General features: G+C 37.7%; 1 protein-coding gene across 1 annotated transcript; it reads right to left on the bottom strand.

Moving 5' to 3' along the window:
* Positions 1–17,440: 17,440 nt before the first annotated feature.
* On the bottom strand, positions 17,441–18,874 carry LOC122587864. Its single transcript, XM_043760026.1, has 2 exons — positions 18,662–18,874; positions 17,441–18,235 (listed from the first exon to the last, which is right to left on the bottom strand). Exons 1-2 carry the CDS (start codon positions 18,872–18,874, stop codon positions 17,441–17,443), a joined length of 1,008 nt encoding a protein of 335 aa, XP_043615961.1.
* Between the last annotated feature and the right edge of the window lie 4,535 nt (positions 18,875–23,409).

Genomic DNA, 23,409 nt, shown 5'->3' with positions numbered 1-23,409 from the left:
CCCTCCTACTTTCTGCCGCGAAAAGTAAATAGCTACGTGTGTCATGGTCTTATTGTATTATTTGGTGTAACGTTTATGTAAGCCTTTTCATTTGTGTTTAAAACATGTAACATATGTATCTCATTTGTATGTTAAATCGACAAAAGATATATAAAACGAGCCACATGAACCCATTAGTTAGCACACTAAGTTTGTTTGACATCACCTCACAAGCACAAGGATTGTTTCAAACAGGTACGGCACTGGGAAGGGGCAAACCCGACCTCTGTCTTGGGCCTCGCACCCCTTTAAAAAAAAAAAAAAAACAAAACGGATAAATGGTTAACCTTGAAACATTTTTTTTATATATATATTTGAATTTTTTAGGGATATAAGTATTTTTTCACTAGTTGTAATGGGTATTTAATTTTCAGGACCGGTCATGATTTCAAATATTAAAATCTCCAAATCTTTGACGAAGGTACCAAGTTGACCATTATTTTGGCCTTTTAGGTTGTGTTATGCCAACATTAAATAAAGGGATAATAAGATATGAATGCAACCACTTACGACAAAATGGTTATGTAATGTAGTGACCTACTCGGTTGGCTATATGATGTAATATCTTTCACTTTTCGGGTTATGTGATGTATCGTGTTACCTGTTGTAAAGGTTACCGGTCACCACACTGCATTACATAGTCATATTCTCATAGGTGGTTACATTCGTATATAGATATAATCATACACTTCGTAATAGAACTTGAAACAGGTGCCAATCGACTCAGTTGTGATTTCAACACAACCCGTAGCCAAAAATCAACTGTCAAACACTTCGCTGGAAAATATGGCAACTCGTCGAAAATGGTGTTGCCGGAGATTGTGTCATTTGGAAAATGGTATTATGGTGGTTGCGAGTGTTGGTTGTTAAGTTTTTTCTTTCATGTTCATCTTCTATAATCTCTATTGATATATGTAATTTTTATATGTTGAATTGAGTTTATATGGAAAGATTAAATTGGATTTTGGGTTGATTTGTTTCGTTGAATTGCAAGTGGATTTTGATTTCGGAACTAGAATTGAGTTTATATATACTTGAGCTACTGTTAACTCCCGATTTTGAGTTTATATGGAAATATATTGGTTTAATACGTATTCAAGAATGGTATTGCCGGAAATCGGAGAAGATGATAGGAGTGTAAATTTTTCGGATATATTACATAACCATTTTGTCATAGGTGGTTACATTCGTATGCCATTATCCCTTAAACTATTACAAAATTACCTGTTACAACTTGCAGTACCCGGTAACATACATCACATAGCCCAAAAAACATAAGTGCATACATTACATAGCCACCCGAGTAGGTCACCACATTATATAACCATTTTGTCGTAGGTAGTTACATTCGTATGCCATTATCCCTTAAATAAATTTTGAAAGATATATTGTAGTAATTGGTAAGGATGATGGCAATAGTCACTGATAGCCAGGAACGTATATACCCGAAAAAATGAACCCGAACAGACAAGGATTATGTCAAGTTACAGCCACACCCCTTGACTTCTTCGTTGGGCAGTTACTAGATTGATACAATTGCTACAAATTCACCACAATTTATCAATAACTAGCTTTCAACGATCACCTCTTAATTTTGCCAAAAATTAAGATAGCAATGAAAATTGATGCAGAAATAAAATTGACAACCAAAAAACTCCTCCCTTTCATTGCCGTTTTGGTTTACATAATACCAAAAGAAAAGATAACTGCTTCCCCCACTAAAGCCTACACTTGTAGAATTAAAAATAACTACCTGACTAAGTCTTCATAGACTAATTAAAATAAATAAAAAGCAAACAAGAATAATAAAATATGCATGAGTAGACGTGGGTAGAATAACACAAATAATAACAGCTATAAGTGACTTCAAGTGTCAGCTTTCCCTCTGATCAAATTGACCCAACTGTGATCCTCTGTATTTGGGCTGATCAAATTTGTGGTTGGACTATCCATGAGAGCTGCGGGCCTATCATCCTCTCCTTCTTCAAAAAAGTTTGTCCTCAAACTTGGAAGGGGGTCTTCTGGGTCATAGTAAGGCTGAAGATCTGCAACATTGAAGGTAGCAGCAACTCCATAGGAACCTGGGAGATCGATCTTATATGCATTGTCATTAACTCTAGCAAGAACCTTAAACGGACCATCAGACCTTGGGCTCAATTTAGACCGACGTTTAGAGGCAAACCGTTCCTTTCTTAAATGCACCCACACCAGGTCACCAGGTTGAAAAAGCACATGCTTGCGTCCCTTATTGCGACGATACTTAAAGAGCTCATTACTTCTTGTAATCCGATCAGAAACCTTCTGGTGAATATCCTTAATATTGGTAGCTAAATCGCTGGCCTCCTGATTGAATTTAGAAGTGGTATCAAGTACAACTAAATCTAGAGGTGTGGAAGGATTCATACCATAAACTACTGTAAATGGGTTGTACCCAGTTGTCTTATTAGGTGCATGGTTATATGCAAATTCAACATGTGGTAATAACTCTTCCCATTGCTTCAGGTTGGTAGTAATGAGAGATCGTATGTAACACCCCAACAAGGCGGAATAATGGGATATTACAAGAAAAGCACAGCATGACATGGAAATTAAGTAGAGACAAATCTAGATGCATTAAAAGGATTGGTAATCCATACACTTTAATCAAATACAAGTCCATGACCATTCAAAAATACATAAGGAGCACGACCATCAAACGTTTACAAAAGAGAGTACAAAAGATGGCATATGATCCTAAGCATAACCCATAAGCGGGGATAATGAATCACAGATCCACAGTAAGTCCAAGTCCAATCCTAGCATGCAAACCATCAATCATCAACCGACACGCCTTCCAATTACCTGATCACCTGAAAAGTGTACTAAAACGTGTCAACATAAAGTTGGTGAGTTCGTAGATTTAGATAAAGAGATCAAATGTGTCGGGATAGCAACCGTTAACGTTACACGAGGATTAGTATACCTAATCATGTCCACACAAATCAACGCAAGTCAACGTTTAACAATATTGATAACCGGCACGACTTACATGATGAACAATGCATAAAATACGTTTCCTGACATGACTTACATAATGAATAATGCGTAGTAACCGGCACGACTTACATGATAAACAATGCGTAAAAATACATTCCTGGCACGACTTACATAATAAATAATGCGTAATAAACCGACACGACTTACATGATGAACAATGCGTAATCATAACACATGCAATCCCGTGAACAAGCAAAACAAGTAAGTAACCATCATCTTGTTCAATATCATAATCAATCATATCAACTAACAAGCATTTAACAAACGAGTACACTTTCCACCCCAAATAATGTAAACGTAGGGGCTACGAAACTCACCTTTGCTTTAAGCGTTGGTAGAAGGTGACTAAGCGGATAAGCGGGGAGCACAACGGTCACAAACCTATTATATCACATTAAATCCTCACATTATGGATTACGTTACATTATAAGTCACCCTAGGTCATTACAAGACACCCCAAGGTCGGACGTCGGATACACGATTGGAGAAACGAGGGACTCGGGAAAAATGGTGATAGCTTCTCATAAAAAGGATGATACTAAGAGAAACTAGACTCTCATACAATTCTAACGATAGGTCATACACCTAAAACGGACTTACGGATCAAAAGTTACGATCGAAACAAGGTAAGCGAGTTTCTGGAGGATAGGTGCGACGCACCAAAATGCTGGTGCGGCGCACCAAGTGAGGGATGCGGCGCATTTTTTCCCCAGAAACCTCAACTAGACTTTGGTGCGGTGCACCAAGGAGGAGGTGCGACGCACCGATGCCCAGATCAGTTCCAAAACATGCCAAACACGAACCAAACTCAATTTTTGACATCCAAATTGATTTGTGGTGCTTCAAGGTTCATTTTTAGGCTTAAACAAACATCATTGAGTATAAACAAACATGTTTCATCAAACAAATTCAATCCTTTAACACAATTACATGTGCAAATCGTTCTTGACCCAAACTAACCCTAATGAAACCCTAATTGGACCCATTTCAAGTTTTAGCCCGATTTTGACCAAGGGTTTCTTAGATATGACTGGTAATGACGTTATAAACATAAAAGAAAGGATTTAAGACGAATTTAACTTACCAAGAGAGTCGAAATCTTCCAAATTCGGGTTTAGGGCAAAAACTTGGATGAACACCTTTAAATCTTGATTTCTTTGAAGAGTAAAGATTATTGTTGTTATTGTTACTAGATTTAGTTAAATTTGATATAAAAATACAAGTATTTGGTGAAATTAAATGTTGAATTTATGAAGATTAGAGGTGGTGGTTGAAAGAGAGGGGAAAGGAGTAATGAGGGAGAGAAAGAGGTGGGTAAGGAAAAGATAAGGGAAAGAAATGAAGTGTGGAGATGGGGGGCTGGGGTGAGGCCGGCCTAGGGAGTCCATTTTTGGGCTCCCGCTCCGCTAAATTCGACAAATAGCTAAACGTTAACCATTTAAACGCTAACACGAGACCGTTTACATAATTAGACTTCACATTACGTTACTATGCAACAAAGCGTTCGATAATTCATGTAAATTAACAAATTCGCTCATTTTCAAATATCATTTAGTTACAAGTCAATTAAGTAAAAAAAAAAAAAAAACACGAATGTTACATCGTAGCAGTGCACCGAGCGTCCGATTAGTAACTTCTGTTTGGCCATCGGTTTGAGGATGATGGGAAGCGCTGAACTTGAGTTTAGTACCCAATTTACGCCATAAAGTAAGCCAAAAGTGGCTGAGAAACTTGACATCGCGGTCACTAACTATTGAATTTGGTAGCCCATGTAAATGAACTATCTCCTTGAAGTAAAGATTAGCAATCTGAACTGCATCATTTGTAGTATGACAGGCAACAAAATGAGCCATCTTTGAAAACCGATCGACAACTACCATGATTGAATCCTTTTGTCGTTGTGTCTTTGGTAACCCGATAATAAAATCAATGCTCACATCTTCCCAAGGAGCATTGGGTACTGGCAGCGGCATGTACAAGCCATGCGGATAGGAATGACTTTTAGCACGGTGACAAGTTAAACAACGACGAATATAATGCTCAACATCTCGAGCCAACTTAGGCCAGAAAAATTACAAACGCAAGAGATGAATTGTTTTGTCAATACCAATATGAGCAGTTAACCCCCCTTGATGGGTTTCTTGAATTAGAACAACGTGGATGCTATGCTTTGGAATGCATAATTGTTGACGTTTGAACAGAAATCCATCACTGATGTGGTACTGTCCAGTAGCATGTAGCTGGCATCTTGTGTAAATTTCTCCAAAATCATAATCATTAACATACTCCAGCTTAAGAAGATCAAACCCACAAAATTTGGGATGAAGTGAATTAAGGAGAAAATACCTTTGAGACAAAGCGTCTGCTCCCTTATTAAGCTTGCCTAACTTATGCTTGATTGTAAAGTTGAAGGCCTGTAAAAACTCCACCCATTTAGCATGGCGGGGTTGAAGTTTATGATGTCCTTGTATGTACTTTAGAGCCTCGTGATCTGAATGTAAGATGAATTCACTAGATATGAGGTAGTGTTGCCAATGATCGAGGGCCCGAATAATAGCATAAAACTCCTTGTCATAGGTTGAATACTTGCGTTTTGCCTCGTTCAGTTTCTCACTAAAATATGCAATTGGTCGTCCCAATTGAGACAAAATGGCCCCGATTCCTACACCTGATGCATCACACTCTACTTCGAATACCTCATCAAAACACGGTAACGCCAAAACAGGGGTCGATGACAACTGTCTCTTTAACTCATCGAAGGCTGCTTGAGCCTGATCGTTCCACATGAACTGTTTGAGCTTTGTAACCTCAATCATAGGAGCAATGATGGTGCTAAAACCCTTGATAAATCTTCGGTAAAAAGAGGCCAGACCATGAAAGCTCCGAACTTGTTGTATGGATTGTGGTGCTGGCCATTCTTTGATTGCCTGAATCTTACTCTCATCCACCTATATCCCTTGGGCTGATACAATGTAACCAAGAAAGACAACTTGGTTAGTAAAAAAATGGCACTTTTCCAAATTACCATATAACTTTTCCTGATCAAGAACTTCAAACAACTGTTTGAGATGGTACTGATGCTCCAACTCTGTCTTACTATACACCAGAATATCGTCGAAATAAACCACAATGAAATGTCCCAAAAATGGTTTTAAAACATGATTCATCAACCGCATAAATGTACTAGGCGCATTTGACAAACCAAATGGCATAACAAGCCACTCATAAAGCCCTTCTTTTGTCTTGAATGCCGTTTTCCACTCATCTCCTTCAAAGATCTGAATTTGATGATACCCACTTCGAAGATCAACTTTAGAGAAAACAGTAGCACCATAAAGCTCGTCTAATATATCATTCAAACGGGGAATGGGAAATCGGTACTTTATAGTGATCTTATTTATTGCTCTGCTATCCATACACATCCGCCAGTCACCGTTTTTCTTTGGTACCAGTAGTGTTGGAACTGCACAAGGGCTTAACGACTCACGTATGAGCCCCTTTTCTAGTAATCCCTCGACTTGCTTTCGTATTTCAGCAGTTTCTTGGGGATTGGTTCGATATGCAGGTTTATTTGGTAAAATGGATCCGGGGATCAGATCTATTTTATGTTGAATTGAGCGGGCTGGGGGTAAACCAGTAGGTATTTCGGTGGGGAACACTTGGCTATAAAAGTTCAAAAGGGATTGTAAATATGAGTGTGGGTTGGTTGGTGTTACAAGGTTAGGCTGTTCCATTTCCAGCAAAATAAAATCTTTAATGGGTTTGTACTCGTGGTGATCTGATTGTAATAATGTGGTTAGGGTGGGTTGATTCGTAGTAGGGGCTGGTATTACTGGGGATATAGGGGTAAGGGTGATTTTATGTTTTTGGTGAACAAAAGAGTAAGTATTGTGGTATCCATCATGGATTGCTCGACGGTCAAATTGCCAGGGACGCCCAAGTAATACATGGTAGGCGTCCATTGGTACAACATCACACCAGACCTCATCACTATACAGTTTACCAATGCTAAATAAAAGTACTACACGATGAGAAACACGAATACCTTTCTCCTTTTTCAACCATTGAGTCGTGTAAGGTGAAGGATACAATTCTGTTGCAAGGTTCAATTTGGTCACTAGGGTTTGAGAGGCGACATTGGTACAGCTACCACCATCGCTAATCAGAGAACACACCTTCTGACCAATGGTTCAACGAGTTTGAAAAATCGATTCTCGTTGTGATAACTCATTCGGAACAAGGGTGGAGGCCATAGCTCGTCGTACAACCAAACATTCTCCTTCATCAGGTCCAACAACCTTCTCATCAAGCTCATTAACTGAAGGCTGAGATGTACCCGATTCACACTCATACTCATAACCACCTGATAGCTCGTAATCAATGATTGAAGCAATACGTTTGTTAGGACATTCTGATGCTATGTGACCTAACCCTTGACAACGAAAACATTTGCGTGGGGCACGAGGGGTTTCCGAAGTAGGTATGGTAGTGGGTACGTTTTTGATGGATTGGACAGATTAGGTTTCAAAGTGGTGGGTTTTTGGTAATTGTTGGGTTTAAAAACTGGGCGAGTTGGTTCAGATTTTCCTTTGACCCTAAACTGAAGGTCAACCTTATGGGCTAATATAGTGAGCTCTGCTAGGGTATGATAAGTATGGAGTTCAACTACATTTGCTATCTTAGTTTCCAGTCCTCCAAGATACCTGACCAACGTCTAAGGATCGTCTGCTGGTATATCACACTTCATCAGCAAATATTCAAATTCCCGTGAATATTCTTCAGCAGTACCTGTGCCTTGCTTCAAAACGTGCAATTGGGCAAAACTGTTTTGTACATAATATGTGGGAAGGAATTTCTCTTTCAACCTTTTTTTCATTTTTAACCACGTTTGAATCTTTTCTTTCCCGGTTCGTTCTCGCTGCAAACAGACATTTGACCACCATATGGATGCATATTTGCGAAGTTTGAGAGCAACAATCTTAACTATATGTTCTTCTGAGGTCTGTTTATAATCAAAAACTCGTTCTACGGTTCTTAGCCACTCAACAAACTCATCTGGGTCCAATTTACCGTCGTACTCGGGAATATCAACTTTGATATCATTCGGGTGCCAACCAGAATATTCCCTACTCCCGCCGGTACCTAACCCACTAGCGCCTCCTGAATTGACTTCTTCCTCAACTCGTTTATTTTGAGAAACTATGAGTTCTTGAACTTGATCTTGCAAAGCCTTAACCTGTTGTGTCATTTCTCTTCGATCAGCTTCTAGGGCTTCAGCAATCGCTTTCTTCATTTCACTCATACTTCGGGTATCCATGCTCTGATACCAGATGATAGCCAGGAACGTATATACCCGAAAAAATGAACCCGAACAGACAACGATTATGTCAAGTTACAGCCACACCCCTTGACTTCTTCGTTGGGCAGTTACTAGATTGATACAATTGCTACAGATTCACCACAATTTATCAATAACTAGCTTTCAAAGATCACCTCTTAATTTTGCCAAAAATTAAGATAGCAATGAAAATTGATGCAGAAATAAAACTGACAACCAAAAAACTCCTCCCTTTCATTGCCGTTTTGGTTTACATAATACGAAAAAAAAAAAAAAACTGCTTCCCCCACTAAAGCCTACACTTGTAGAATTAAAATAACTACCTGACTAAGTCTTCATAGACTATTTAAAATAAATAAATAAACAAACAAGAATAATAAAATATGCATGAGTAGATGTGGGTAGAATAACACAAATAATAACAACTATAAATGACTTCAAGTGTCAGTTTTCCCTCTGATCAAATTGACCCAACTGTGATCCTCTGTATTTGGGCTGATCAGATTTGTGGTTGGACTATCCATGAGAGCTGCGGGCCTATCAGTCACCCTCATGCCTAACTATGCCTGGCCATCTACCAATAATATACTGGCACATCATTTCATGTTTAACTCATTGTTGAAATAAGTAGGACCGTTCAAATCGCGACCAATTCGACTACAAACATGCGGAATCCGATTGTAATCGACTTTGAGATTTCTGTATAATTAACGGACATATATACACGAATTGACAAAGAACCAGAGATAAAAACAGATGTAAAACTCGTAATATATCATTAATCATATGAAATTACACCAAATTGAGTATACATCTGACTGGCACGGGGTATAGATATCTACCCCGTGCGAGATGAATGAAATCTGTTGCAACTAAAATCGTTAAAACACAATTGTAACCTAATTCTAGTATATATAGGCTGTAGGAACGGGCCAAGCTTCTATCTTGTTCATGGGCTTCGACTTCCTTCACACGAACTAGATGCCTAGTGCTGACGTCATCACGTGGTGATGATGACGTCATCATGACCTTGATGATGTCTTCTCTTCATCATAATCGGCCCTTGGAATTGCATTGCAACGGACAATAATCTATGCACGAAACGTTCATCTACACTCATGCCTAGTCATGCCTAACTTTTGGCAACCATGTCTCTCCATGCCTCACCATCCTTTACTCTTTTCCTTCAATCATATTCACACTCTCTCTCATCCCTCCTTAAATCATGAAATATCTCTTTCTCTCTCTCTCTCTCTCTCTTCCATGCCTAAGCGGCAATCCATGCCTGAATCTTCCATGCCTAGTCTATGCCTTGACATTGACGGCAGTATTTGCCTCTAGGTATGAACATGCCTAGCTCCATGCCGCTCCCATTGCCATGATCCTAAAGAGAAAGTATAAGCTATTGGAATTAAAGTGAGAATGTAAAAAAGATACGAGTAATATATGTTTTCTACATTCACTGTATATTACATGTTCTATAAGTGAAACTAGCTTAATACCCGATCACCGAAAACAACCTATTTGATCCTTTTGACCGAAACTATCCATTTGACCCGTCAACCCACTTGACCCCAAGTCAACCCTGTACAGGCCGATTTGATTAACAGCCCTAAAAATTAGGCATGCCAATTCTCGACTCAACCCGAAACCCGATATGAAACCAACCCAAAAAAACCAAGCTAGAGTTGTGAAATCTTGACCAGACAACCTGTCTACCCACTAACCTTATTTTTTTTTCAGGCTAGATTCGGGTTGACTTATTAGATTAATAGGTGCTTCCAACCTTAAAATGTTTTAAGTTTATATAATATTTTTTAATAGGTTGACCCATCTACCTATTTGACCTGTAAACCAACCCGTTTGTCCTGAAATTAACCCGTCAACCAATAACCCATATGACTTGTTTAACCTGGAATTAACACGCCAACATGTCAACCCACCAATGTAACAACCGTGACTTTTGACCCGTTGACTATTTGTGCAACTTGGCAAACAATTTAGTTAGTCATATAATTTAATGTCTTTCGGGGTTCATTTAAGTGCAATGTGTACATATAGAACATTTTGTCGTGCAATTTGGGACTTGTGTGTGTGTGTCGAGATCATTAGTCGTGCTAATCGATGCTTACAATCTAAAAACTATTAAATTAATAACTAAATTAAATGACTTTTGTAAATCAAGGTACAAGCTTGGACGAATAAGCGAGCTTTAGCAAAACGTTAAGTTAAATTATGTTGTGGGTTCATTTTGGCATTTAAGGGTTAACGTTTAGCTATTTGTGGAATTTGGCGGAGCGGGAGCCTACCCTTTTTTGAACTAGGTCAGCCTTCCCCCCTTCCAACTTCACCTCCACCCATTTCATTTCTTATCTTTTCTTTTTCTCTTTTCTCTCCAAGGAACACACACAAACTTATATATCTCCCTCCCTCTAGATTCCTACCTCATAATGGAAGATTAAGCAAGTTTTTGTTGGGAGTTTTCACCATCATCATCATCTTAATAACATATCAAAAGATTCAGTCTTGAAAGTGCAAGGAAACTTCTAATCGGGTCAAATTCGGGTTTGAGCTTTTAGTGTAAGATTGGTAAGTGAAACTCATCCCATAATCATCATTTTATGTTTATTAACTTGTTTTTAACTGACTTCAAGTAAATTCGGGTCACGAATCAGGTCAAAACGCAATTAGGGTTAAATTAGGGTTTTAGAAATGGGTCAAATGTTTTGGGCATGAATTTGATGTTATGATTCGAGATTATGAGATGGATTATGTTTGTTTATGTTTAATTATGATTAACAATGCTTAAAATCGAGTCTTGGATCATCACAAATCATGTTGGAAGTCAAAAATGGTGTTTGGAAGGTGTTTGGATCGTGTTTTAGCTGATCTGGGCAAAGGTGCGCCGCACCTCCTTCATGGTGCACCACACCAAGGTCTCGACTCACCCTTCTGTGCAAAAAATGCGTCGCACCTCCTCCATGGTGCGTCGCACCTTTTCCCTGTACAAGTAAACTTACTTTTCGTTAAACGATCGTAACTTTTGATCCATAAGTCCAATTGAGTCATATGACCTATCGTTGGAATCCTGAGAGAGTCTACTTTCACATGGTTTAGTCCTTTTGATCTTACTCCTTGTCCATTTCTAAAAATGTCGATTCAAAGTGTCTTGGTCATACCCAGGAAAGTCATTGAAGCGTTTGTGGGTTTGTGACTTGACTTGAACTTACTAGACCAACTTGTTTAGGGTTTTTAAAGTTAAAATTGATTGTATTGTGATGTACATTGTTAGGTTGTGGACACGTGGAAATCATTGAACATTTATAGCACGATATTAACTTGTCGCTTTGATTGGAAATCAAGGTGAGTTTCGTAGCTCCCTACTCAATTGAGATTCGGGCTGAAAAGTGTATAACTTTTGTGTGTTGACTTGTTTGAGTGTGCAATTATATGTTTGCTTTGATTTATAACATAGTTCAATTGTGCATACACTTGATTTCTTGATCGAGGATATGACTTGATTGTGCATATGTTTGAGTGTCTTGGGTGATGACATTATGAAGGACAAGTGGACAATTGAGGGACAATGTGTGCATGCGTGAAAACATAGGACTTGTTAGGATACTTGTTGATATCATTATTACTTGTTCTTGCTTATTATGTGTATTATAAATGTCTTGATGTAGTTCATTATGTGAATACACGTGTGAGGGTCTTTGATGGACATGGTTGATATGGAGTCATTGATTGATTGATTTATGGAATTACATGTTGTGTGAAGGTTTTGTAGGGTTCAAGTATGTGATTTGCTGTATGGTTATTGTATATGTATGTTGAGTTGTTATAGGTTAGTTGTGTATATATGGAGGACGGTAATGCCTTTGAAAGGTTGGAGATGTGGTGGGAAGGCTGCGGGTGACCCTATATATAAGCATCAAAGGCCTTTCAAAAGTAGTATCGTACAAAGTATATACACATGGCATTTTTGGCTATGTGTGGACAATGATGGTCACGGATGAACAACTTACATGCAACTGAGTACAATGGGGTACATAACGTGCAATTGAGTGCAATGAGGTACATAACGTGCAATTGAGTGCAATGAGGTACAAAACGTGCAATTGAGTACAACGAGATACATAACGTGCAATATGGTGGACAATTGAGGTGCAATGTGTGCAAATGAAATAAACGGGTACCATACGTACTTGATGACATTTAGATGACATGAGAACATTTGTGAGGCTTGGATGGACATGTTTGAGGTCATAGTACTTGTTGATACTTATTGTTATCGACATTATTTGTCATTGCTCCTTATACGTATTCTAGCTATTGTATAGTCCATTTAAGGGGATCATGTGTGATTAGGTTGTGCCTTGAGCCAACCTAAATTGTGTACTTATGCCTTTTAAGGACTTACTGTAAGTGTGTTCCTTGCTCATTATCCTTGTTTATATTGTGAATGGCTTTGGCATTAATCCTTGTCATTCGCTCCTACAAACTCACCAACCTAGTGTTGACTTTGTTTAGTACACTTTTCAGATATTCAAGAGAATCCAAAATGTGTCGGTTGATTGATGCTTGTGCTAAAGCTTGGGCTTGAACTTACATGGATCCAGGATTCATTTGCCCGTATTTTGCATTTTGCATTATGTACTTATTTGTTGATGTTGGATTCACCGAAGAAATAAAGTTCATGTTCTACGATAATTCCATGCATACGCTATATCTCTTCAGTAGTATTTCGAGCATAACTCGGGGTGTTACAACCAACCCATTTGACCCGCTAACCCGAAACTCGACCTGTAAGCTCGCCAACTCGATTTTTTTCAGGTTGATGGTTGAGTTCGATGACAGATTCTCAAGGTTAAATTTTCTGACCTCAAAATTTTAGTGGGTTGGGTCAGGGTCATAGATTTTTGACTCGTCAACCCGCCATCCCGAATCCGAACCCATTAACAGTCTTTTTAACAATAGTAGTTTACATATCTACACCCCTTTTGTAAACCACTAAAGAAAGTTGATTTGATATATATACTTGAAATAAAATAAACAGTTGATTTCCAGTTAAACCGTCAACCTATGTATTAGTTTGGTTGACTCGAGTTGATCCAAGTCAGGTCCAGGTTGAAGTATCTTATCTTAAATTTAAACCGGACCTTAATTTAATAGCCAATAGATGAGGGTTAATAACCTATACATATATTACACATCACAAAAAGTACACGTCTTATCATATATTAAAAACATCTTTAGTATGAAATCGAACATATTGCTAAGAATTTTTTTAATAATAATGATATTTTCTGGTATAACATATATAAAATTGGTTTGATATATATAAAGACGGCTTTATGACTTTTTGTAGTTTAAAAGTATGATCATTGAAAAAAGAATGAATTATAATTTGAAAAAAGTTTATTATAAAATATTTTACTAAACATCTACTATTTGAAAAAAGTTTATTATATATGTATTAGGAATATGTAGATTGTTCCTATCAAGATGCTGTAAAAATATGATTAAGTAGTTTATGGACGAATTTTAGGACTGTCAATACTCGACCCAACTTGAAATTCGACCTGAAATCGTCAAAGATTCTTAACCCGTCAACCTACCAACATGAGTTTCTCGGATCGGTCTACGTTAGGTTCGTTATTAAGTAGACCCGTCAATCTAAATTTTAAGTTTGTAAATGATTTTATAGATAGTTATTTTTAAGTTTAGTCAGTTATTTAAAAGATTCGTATCTTTCATGTTTTGGTAATGAACATTTAGTTCTATTATATCTGTAGTCGTAGTATCATATTAATTGGGTTATTTCTATTAATAAAGGCAGTGAATCAATCGTGGCAAACACTTCGACTCCCGATAGCCGATTTCACTAAATTATGGAATGCCGTGAGGATATAGTTTAAATGAAAACAACTTTATAAACGTTGTAGAAACACACGTGACATTAGATTAAAGGGTTTTTAAACAACTTTATAAACGTTGTAGAAACATAGTATCATTAGACTAAAGATTTCTTAATCAATTTTATAACCTTAGATCAGAAATAAATGTATATGATATTAATTCATTTAACGTTTATTTTAATGGAAAAAATAAGTAATTATTGTTGATAAATAAATCGTAAATTTAATTGATTAAATTTCTTAGCTAGAATCAAAGTATCATTTATTTTTTGATTTTTTTAATGTATACATGTATTGTAGAAATATGATTTTGTAATTGTTAAGTTATATTAAAGATTTTTAACTCATTTTGGAATTCAAATATATTAGTCGTAGTTTCCCTTGATATTCGCTTGTTACTTAATATAAAATGGCATTTAAAAACAGTTCCTAAAAATAAATCCAACCAATCAAAATACAAGCAAATAAAATCATCGACCAATCAGAAGCGAGAGAATTTATTCTTTTTTTTTTCTCTCTGCTCTACCGGCAATATATATATATATATAGTATGAGACTGTTATGCACCCAACTTGGGTGAAAAACCCCTCAAATACTAATATTTTAATATTTTAAATAAATACATGGCCCCCCATAATTTTTACCTTTTAAAAAAAGGTATGTGAGAGGTTTTTCACCCAACTTGAGTGCCTAACAGCCTCATATTCCCTTCCCCTATATATATATATATATATATATATATGTAATTGAAGCAATACAAGTATTCCATACAAAGTATTTACTTTTTGAATTACCATAATATATCTTTTTATATAAAATGTAGTACTATAACATCATATCATTTCTTCTACTTTATTTATTGTAATGACTAAAGTTAAACACTTTTGATTAGTGGATCAAAATACAAGCTACACGCAAATTAGTAGCTTCTTTTTTTCTTTGTTTTTTTATTCTGGCTCGCAAATCCAGTGAATAAGTTAACGATGTTAAAATGTTTCACTAGTTCGGTTGTAACGTAGATTGCAATCAATACATATTCATCCTGAACAGTTTAACGTGTAGATATGTCAAAGAAGTTTATATTTAAACTAGATGGTTTAATGCCCGCGTTGCGAGACTTCAACTATTTTTGCATTTGTTATTGAATTATTATAAATCTAAAACTATCATATGAGTTTCGAATAAAAACATTCTTAAAGTTTTAAAGTTAATAATACGTGAAATTTATCAAATATATAAACGTGGATGGTTTTCATTTTTATGTACCAAATACCAATTGAGATGTTAAAGAAAATACCAAAAACTATAGGCAAGAGGGCTCAAACCTCATACTTGTGATTTTAGGCCAAACATCCTTAGCCACTCCTCCCATTTGTATTTTTGTTTATAATTTTCTGAATCTTATATATATTTGAGTCTTAAAAATTGTCACTAAAAAACAAAAATGTACTGTTCACTTCTTATTCTCATATTAAAGAAGATAATATGGTAACTAACTATAAGAAAAATGAGATGAGATGATTATGATAACTCTTATATAAAAATAAATAAATAAATAAAGCTATAACATATCCGTTATTCTAAAGTTTATTAAATTAAATATATATTAATGTAATCATGAATCGAATTTGCGTTGCCGCCAATATAATCCATCCATCATAGGAATAAATTAAAATTAGTTGATACCAGAATATATCTTTTACTAGACAAAGAAAATAATCACCATTTTCTCATTATTTTTATTATTGTCGGTATATAAAATACACAAATTAAGCAAACAAACATACACATACTAACACAATAACATACATACAATTTATCTATATCTATATATCTATCAAATCAACAACAACAATAACAATGGTATCCAATCCCTGAGCGGGGTATAGGGAAGGTGAGCTATAGACAGTCTTACCTCACCTCTACCCAAAGGTAGAGAAACTGCTTCCATAAGGACCTCCGGCCAAGAAGATGTAAAAGCCGTAGAAGGGTAAAGTGTTTATACCTGTCTGTCGAGAAAATGCTAAGACGATATACCTGTCAGCTGGGTCCACTGGGTATGGCTACTTTACGAGTAGAGAAGAGAAGCAAACGTACAACCTAAAAATACCTTAGCACAGTACATAAAATCTAGCAACCATAGTACACAAATAACAACATAAATTGTAGGAACATAATAAACAAAGTCTTCAGCAAGGAGCTCAAACAAAAGGGACGTAAACCGCCAGGACAACCCTACCTATACATATGAATTGACTAAAAACTAAGGGGATTAAACAATTTCTAAACAACCTACGTAGCAAAGTACCTTAGGCTGCTAAGCCAAACTAATCCTAGTCTACTCAAAAAAACGCTCCAAAACGACAAAGGTAACCTATACACTTAATCCTCTAGAAACTGTCTCCTGAGTACACCCGACAACAAAAGAAAAAAGGACAAGTAGCAACAAGCGACCTAGATAACTAAAAACACTCAACAAAACGCATATAATAACAACCATATAGAACGTAGACAAATTTACAAGTGTTTCAGCATAAAGCCAAAACCTACCTACATATAAGGAATTAACTAAGAATCCTAGTGCCCGATGGTCCAAAGAAAATAACGGGTGGTGCGCAACCTATGAAACACACTAACTTAGCCGCCTAGCTAGACTAATCCGAGTCATCTCCCAAGCTCTCAAACCCCTAAACTAGTCCTAGTCCTCTAATAAACTTTCATCGGTCATGTCCTCCAACAGGCAAAACATTTTCGGGCAGCCAAGAGTAACCTCCCCCCTCGATTTTGGCCTCCCTCTACTCAGGCCAAAACCACTACGGAGGTTACTAAGAACCAACGTCTAAGAAAAAAGACTACAAAAACCTATTCCCATATGCCTTACACCTAATGTCCACCTCCTCCACCAGAAAACTCCTTCGTATCCTTCGGTATTCTGTCTTTCTACTTCCATCGACCTACCTCTTCTCCTGACAGGTCAAAGCCTTCTGTGGCCTTGAGCCACCTATGTTGGGCCTACTTCTCCCAGCAAAACCAACACGAACCACCTTAGGCAAGGCACTATGGGAAAAAGATGTCAATCAAAGTCCCGCAAAAGTCATACCCTAACCTAATCCTCTACTCTAATCCTAGTTCTCCGGGCCTTCCTATCCGACGTCATGTCCTCCGACAAACCAAGCTCAATTAGGTCCTTCGCTAATCGGTCCTCCCACCTCATCATAGGCCTTCTCCATCTTCGTATGCCTTCGACGTGAATAGACTCCGCTCTCTTTAATGGTGCTATTCGATCCCTTCTCCTAACATGGTCAAACCATCTGAAGCGCCCTTCTCTTAGCTTGCTAATGATGGTCCCTACTTCAAGATCGGCTCTAAAAACTCTCGTGGGGATCCTGTCTGATAGGGTCTTCCCGGAAGACCACCTTAGCATCCTCATCTCTACCACCTCTACTCGAGACGCTTGGGCTTTCGTCATCGGCCAATATTCTGACGTGTATAACATAGCCGGTCTAATAGCCACTCTGTAAAACTTGCCTTTCAGTTTTAGCGGGATCCGCTTGTCGCATATGACTCCAGAAGCTGCTCTCCACCTCATCCATCCAGCTTGGATTCGATGTGTCACGTCTTCGTCTATCCTCCCTGATTTGTGTATCACGGATCCTACGTATCTAAAAGACACTTTCGGATCCAATATCCGCTCCCCAATGCGAATATCCTCATCCCCATTTTGTCTTATTTCCTGCTTATCGAAGTCACATCGTAGGTATTCATTCTTCTCTCGGCTCACACATAAACCATTGTCTTCAAGTGCTTCTCTCCATTTCTCTAACCTACTGTTTAGCTCCTCCGTCGATCTCGCAATAAGTGCAATGTCATCGGCAAAAATCATGCACCACGGTAGTTCCTTCTGAAGGCCACTAGATAACTCATCTAAGATCAAGGCAAAAAGGTATGGGCTAAGCGCCGAACCCTAGTGTAGGCCCATCTCTACCGAGAAAAGCTCTGTGCTTCCCACCGGTGTTCGAACACCGGTCCTCGCCCTATCATACATATCCCTGATAACACTAATGTATCTCCCAGTAACTCCTTTCGCTTAGAGCGTCCTCCAGATCAGCTCTCGTGGTACACTATCGTATGCCTTATCCAAATCTAGGAAGGCACAGTGTAACGCTTTTTATCTTTCCCTATACTTTTCCATAAGGCTTCTGGTGATATAGATAGTCTCCATCGTCGACCTCCCTGGCATAAAACCAAATTGGTTCTCTGCCACCTTCGTAACTCTTCTAAGCCTCGTCTCGATCACTCTCTCCTAGAGCTTCATGGTATGACTTACGAGTTTAATGCCCCTATAGTTGCTACAACTCTGCACGTCTCCCTTGTTCTTATAGATAGGTATAACCTCACTAAGTCTCCATTCTTCTGGCATTTTTGCACTCGTCCAAATCTTGTTAAAGAGGCTTGTCAACAAGCTTATCCCCATGTCCCCCAGGCATCTCCATGCCTCAACCGGAATTTGGTCTGGACCTACTGCTTTGTTTCTCCCCATCTTCTTTAGGGTGACCTTTACCTCCTCTTGGCTGATCCTTGTAGCATCGTCGTCGTCGTAGCGTGTGTTTGGGTGGGCGGTGAGGTTTTCTCCTCCTTCAATTCTCCCCGACCCTCTCCCATTAAACAGGTTGGCGAAGTACTCTTCCCATCTTTTCCTAATGTCTCCCTCCTTCACAATGCTCCGTCCACTTTCGTCTTTGATATAAATGACATCTCCTAAATCCCTACGTCTTTTCTCCCTTGCTTTAGTGATTCTGAAGATTTCTGTAACACCCCGACAGCGGCGGAAAACTCGGGATGTAAGATAAAGCACACGCGCACATGGATGTTACATAGGAATACTAAATGAGTGCTTAGGATAAACATAAATAGTCAATTTCATAACCAAACAAGCATAGTAGTAGTTATTACACACACAAGTTCAACAAAGATGATCAAATCAAGTATGAAAGGTTCCCACACAAGGGATACGATTGGGCATATTGCCACCAAACACAAAGTACAAGCATGCAAACTCCAACCCTAAATCCTGAACTCTGCTAATAGTCCCATGCTACCACTCCTAGCCACGATTAGCCTGATTACCTGAAAGGAATACTTAAAAGAGTCAACACAAAGGTTGGTGAGTTCGTAGGTTTGAGTATAAACAAGTAGTATAAAAGCATTTTATACCGCCAATAGATCTCAAGTATTAAGTAGTATGTAGTGGCTAGTGACCAACTTGCACATAAGTAAGCGAGCACACACAATCCTCGATAGGACCGGCTAATAGTATCAATAGAGCACACACAATCCTCAATAGGACCGACTAATAGTATCAATAGAGCACACACACTCCTCAATAGGACCGGCTAATAGTATCAATAGAGCACACACAATCCTCAATAGGACCGGCTAATATGTATCAATAGAGCACACACAATCCTCAATAGGACCGGCTAATAGTATCAATAGAGCACACACAATCCTCAATAGGACCGGCTAATATGTATCAATAGAGCACACACAATCCTCAATAGGACCGGCTAATATGTAACAAGTAGTCAAATAGCCAAAGAGTAGTAAAAGTAGTTACGGCATGTATAAAAGCTTAAGTAGTATTCCTTTCACCCCGAAATAAGTAAAGAAAAAGGGGCTACGAAGACTCACAGTGATCTGCTACAACGTAGTTCTGCGAGCACAGAGTATAAACACAGATATAGTAAAATATATCTACTCGAATCCAAGTATGTCTTGATGTCAACCTAATCACAAACCATTGAGCATAGATGGATACATGTATTAGTTCTCGTGATTATTTATTCACTAAGTGTCCTTGATGTACTGATGATTTGGTTCACTAAAGATCTTTAAACGTTTGACTCAACAGTGTTTTTCATACACTAGACTCGTAATGAACGTCTTTGAACTCGCACTTTGATAAACAAGATCGAATATGTCTTGATTATACCTTAATTAGGGTTTCCTTGTACATGATAGACTTGGATTACAACTAAGTATAAAATCTGATTTCTACAACTAACGAAAATAGACTTTAAATTCGTAAGGTGTATCTGAACGAAGATAGACTTTAAATTCGTAAGGTGTATCTGAACGAAGATAGACCTTAAATTCGTAAGGTGTATCTGAACGAAGATAGACTTTAAATTCGTAAGGTGTATCTGAACGAAGATAGACCTTAAACTCGTAAGGTGTATCTGAACGAAGATAGACCTTAAATTCGTATGGTGTATCTGAACGAAGATAGACCTTAAATTCGTAAGGTGTATCTGAACGAAGATAGACTTTAATTTCGTAAGGTGTATCTGAACGAAGATAGACCTTAAATTCGTAAGGTGTATCTGAACGAAGATAGACCTTAAATTCGTAAGGTGTATCTGAACGAAGATAGACCTTAAATTCGTAAGGTGTATCTGAACAAAGATAGACCTTAAATTCGTAAGGTGTATCTGAACGAAGATAGACCTTAAATTCGTAAGGTGTATCTGAACGAAGATAGACCTTAAATTCGTAAGGTGTATCTGAACGAAGATAGACCTTAAATTCGTTTGAGGACTTAAGTTTGTTTGGAGCTTAAGTTCGTTTGCTAAGTTTGTTTTGAAGCTTAACTTCGTTTTGGAAGACTTAAATTCGTTTCTAGGATACTAAATTCGTTTTAAGTGTTTTTAGGACGAATTTGGGACTGTTCTAACAAAAACGAGGGTTTTGAAGATTAAAACATGTTTACGACCCAAATTTGATCACGAAAAGGTTACTAAACACTTTTAGACCCAAACCCACTAACTTTTAACACGATTTTTACACCAAAAATGGACCAAATCATCAAGAACATACACTTTGAAAAGTAAACTTTTATTTTGATGAAAATCTCAAAATTTGTTGTTGTTACCTGAAAATCGATACTAGAAATATGTTTTGATTATCACAAAGAAGCTAAAAATGCAAGAAATCTTGGTTTAACAACTCAAAATCAAATGATGAATTTTTGTGGGTGAAGATGGTGAATGTATGTGTGTGTTTTTAGAGAGAGAGAGAGGTGAGATGGGAAGAAAATGGTGAAGAAGTGGAAAAAAAAAATGAAAAAAAAAGGGGTTTTCTAACCCTTTTATAGTTTTCCCTTAATTAATGATTCTAATAAATGTAGGGTCTAAATGAAACATTTTCGGACTAGAATTTCTTGAATACAATCGCTTACGTCTTGAAACCTAACATTCTTATCACAATAGACCATAGACGCGTCTTATAATTTAAGATTTAAGAGTGAATAGACCTTCATGTGAGCACATATTCGAAACTAGAACATATCATGGATTTATTTAAATTATTTCTAAGGCGGTTGTTACAATTTCGTTTTCGCCTTCTTTGGAATCTAGTTTCTTGTACAGTTCTTCGTACGCTCTTTCTTTTGCTATAGCAACAGTCCTCTTGGCTTCGTAGTACCTCTGCCTAGCCAAAGACCAGTCTTCATTTGTCCCGTTCTGGCGGCTTTTGACAAGATCTTTAAAGCAACTAAGTTTTGACTCGACCTTGGACTGGACCTCTTTGCTAATCCACCAAGATTCCCTCCCCACTCTTCGTTGTCGTCCAGTTCCTCTAGTTACCCCTAGTACCTCCTTTGCCGTCTCCCTCATAGCCTCTGCCAAGATCGTCCACAACTTGTCAGCTTCCATATGCAAACCGTCTCTTATCTCCCTTGTGAACCTCGCACTAGTCGTCGACCTAAACGTCTCTGCTGCTTCACCCATCAGGTTTTTCTAGAGGATTCTTGGCGTTACAGCCTTTTCTGTCTTCGTTGCTCTTCTACTCGGGAGCAAATCTATTACCAACAGTCTATGTTGGGAGTAGCCCGCCTCTCTCGGGAGTACCTTGCAATCTTTGCAAGCCCTAAAGTCGCCTTTACGCACCAAGAAGTAGTCGATTTGAGTTTTATTTAGGCCACTCTGAAAGGTAATCAGCTGAGAGTCCCTCTTTCGGAAAAAAGAGTTTGCAATAACCAGATCATGTGCAGTAGCAAACTCCAATACCGTGCGACCCTCATCGTTCCTCACTCCAAACCCTAATCCCCCGTGTACACCCGCGTAGCCGTCTGACTCTACTCTTATATGCCCGTTTAAGTCTCCTCCAAACACTAGTCGTTGGTCAACAGGGCAACTCCTCACAAGCTCATTCAGTGAGTCCCAAAAACTCTTCTTCTCTTCCGCACCCATGCCAGACTGTGAGCATACACGCTGATCACGTTTATTGTCTCCTCTTGTATCACCAATCTCACCAACATCAACCTATCCCCGTGTCTTTCCACGTGCACAACGAAGTCTTTAAGTCGTTCGGTCATGCTGATCCCTACTCCGTTAATTGACTTAGGCGCTCCAGAGTACCATAGCTTGTATCCGTTCTCCTCTCTAGTACTTTTCCCCGTCCACCTAGTTTCTTGAAATGCAATGTCTACATTACATCTAGACAGGGCATCTCCTAGCTCTAAAAACTTTCCTTTAAGGGTGCCTACATTCCAACTCCCGAATCTAAGCCTAAAAGTTCTCTTTACTCTAGCATTAACCCCCCATGCTTGCCCGTCCCTAAATCAGAAGGACATGACCTCACATAAATATTTGATAGAGACAGCTTAAACTAAAACTCAACAAATAAATGTAACAAACAAAATACTAAATCATAAATATATTGCAAATATAGTACAAACAGCTAACAATAATAATAGGAGCAACAATATATGATAACTCAAAGGAGATAAGTATAGTAGTACTCCAAATTAAAACAAAATTTATATATCATTTGTATATAGCTAATATTAAATCAAGATGAATATTAAATTAAAATTGATAATAGTAAAAAAAAAATAGGGGCTGCAATATGGTTGTAATTTAAAAAAAAATTATAATTTAAAAATGTAACTAATATATTTATATATAAACGAATTAAATACGACTTATATATAGCAATAATAACTAATTGAAAAGAAGATCCGAAAGAAAAATATATAAGTAAAAACTTGAAAAATTGAGAAATCAACAGAGATTA

The sequence above is a fragment of the Erigeron canadensis genome, chromosome 2, assembly GCF_010389155.1.
Source record: "Erigeron canadensis isolate Cc75 chromosome 2, C_canadensis_v1, whole genome shotgun sequence".
In the NCBI taxonomy this organism is placed as follows: Eukaryota; Viridiplantae; Streptophyta; class Magnoliopsida; order Asterales; family Asteraceae; genus Erigeron; species Erigeron canadensis.
This window is presented reverse-complemented; position numbering and strand designations above follow the sequence as displayed.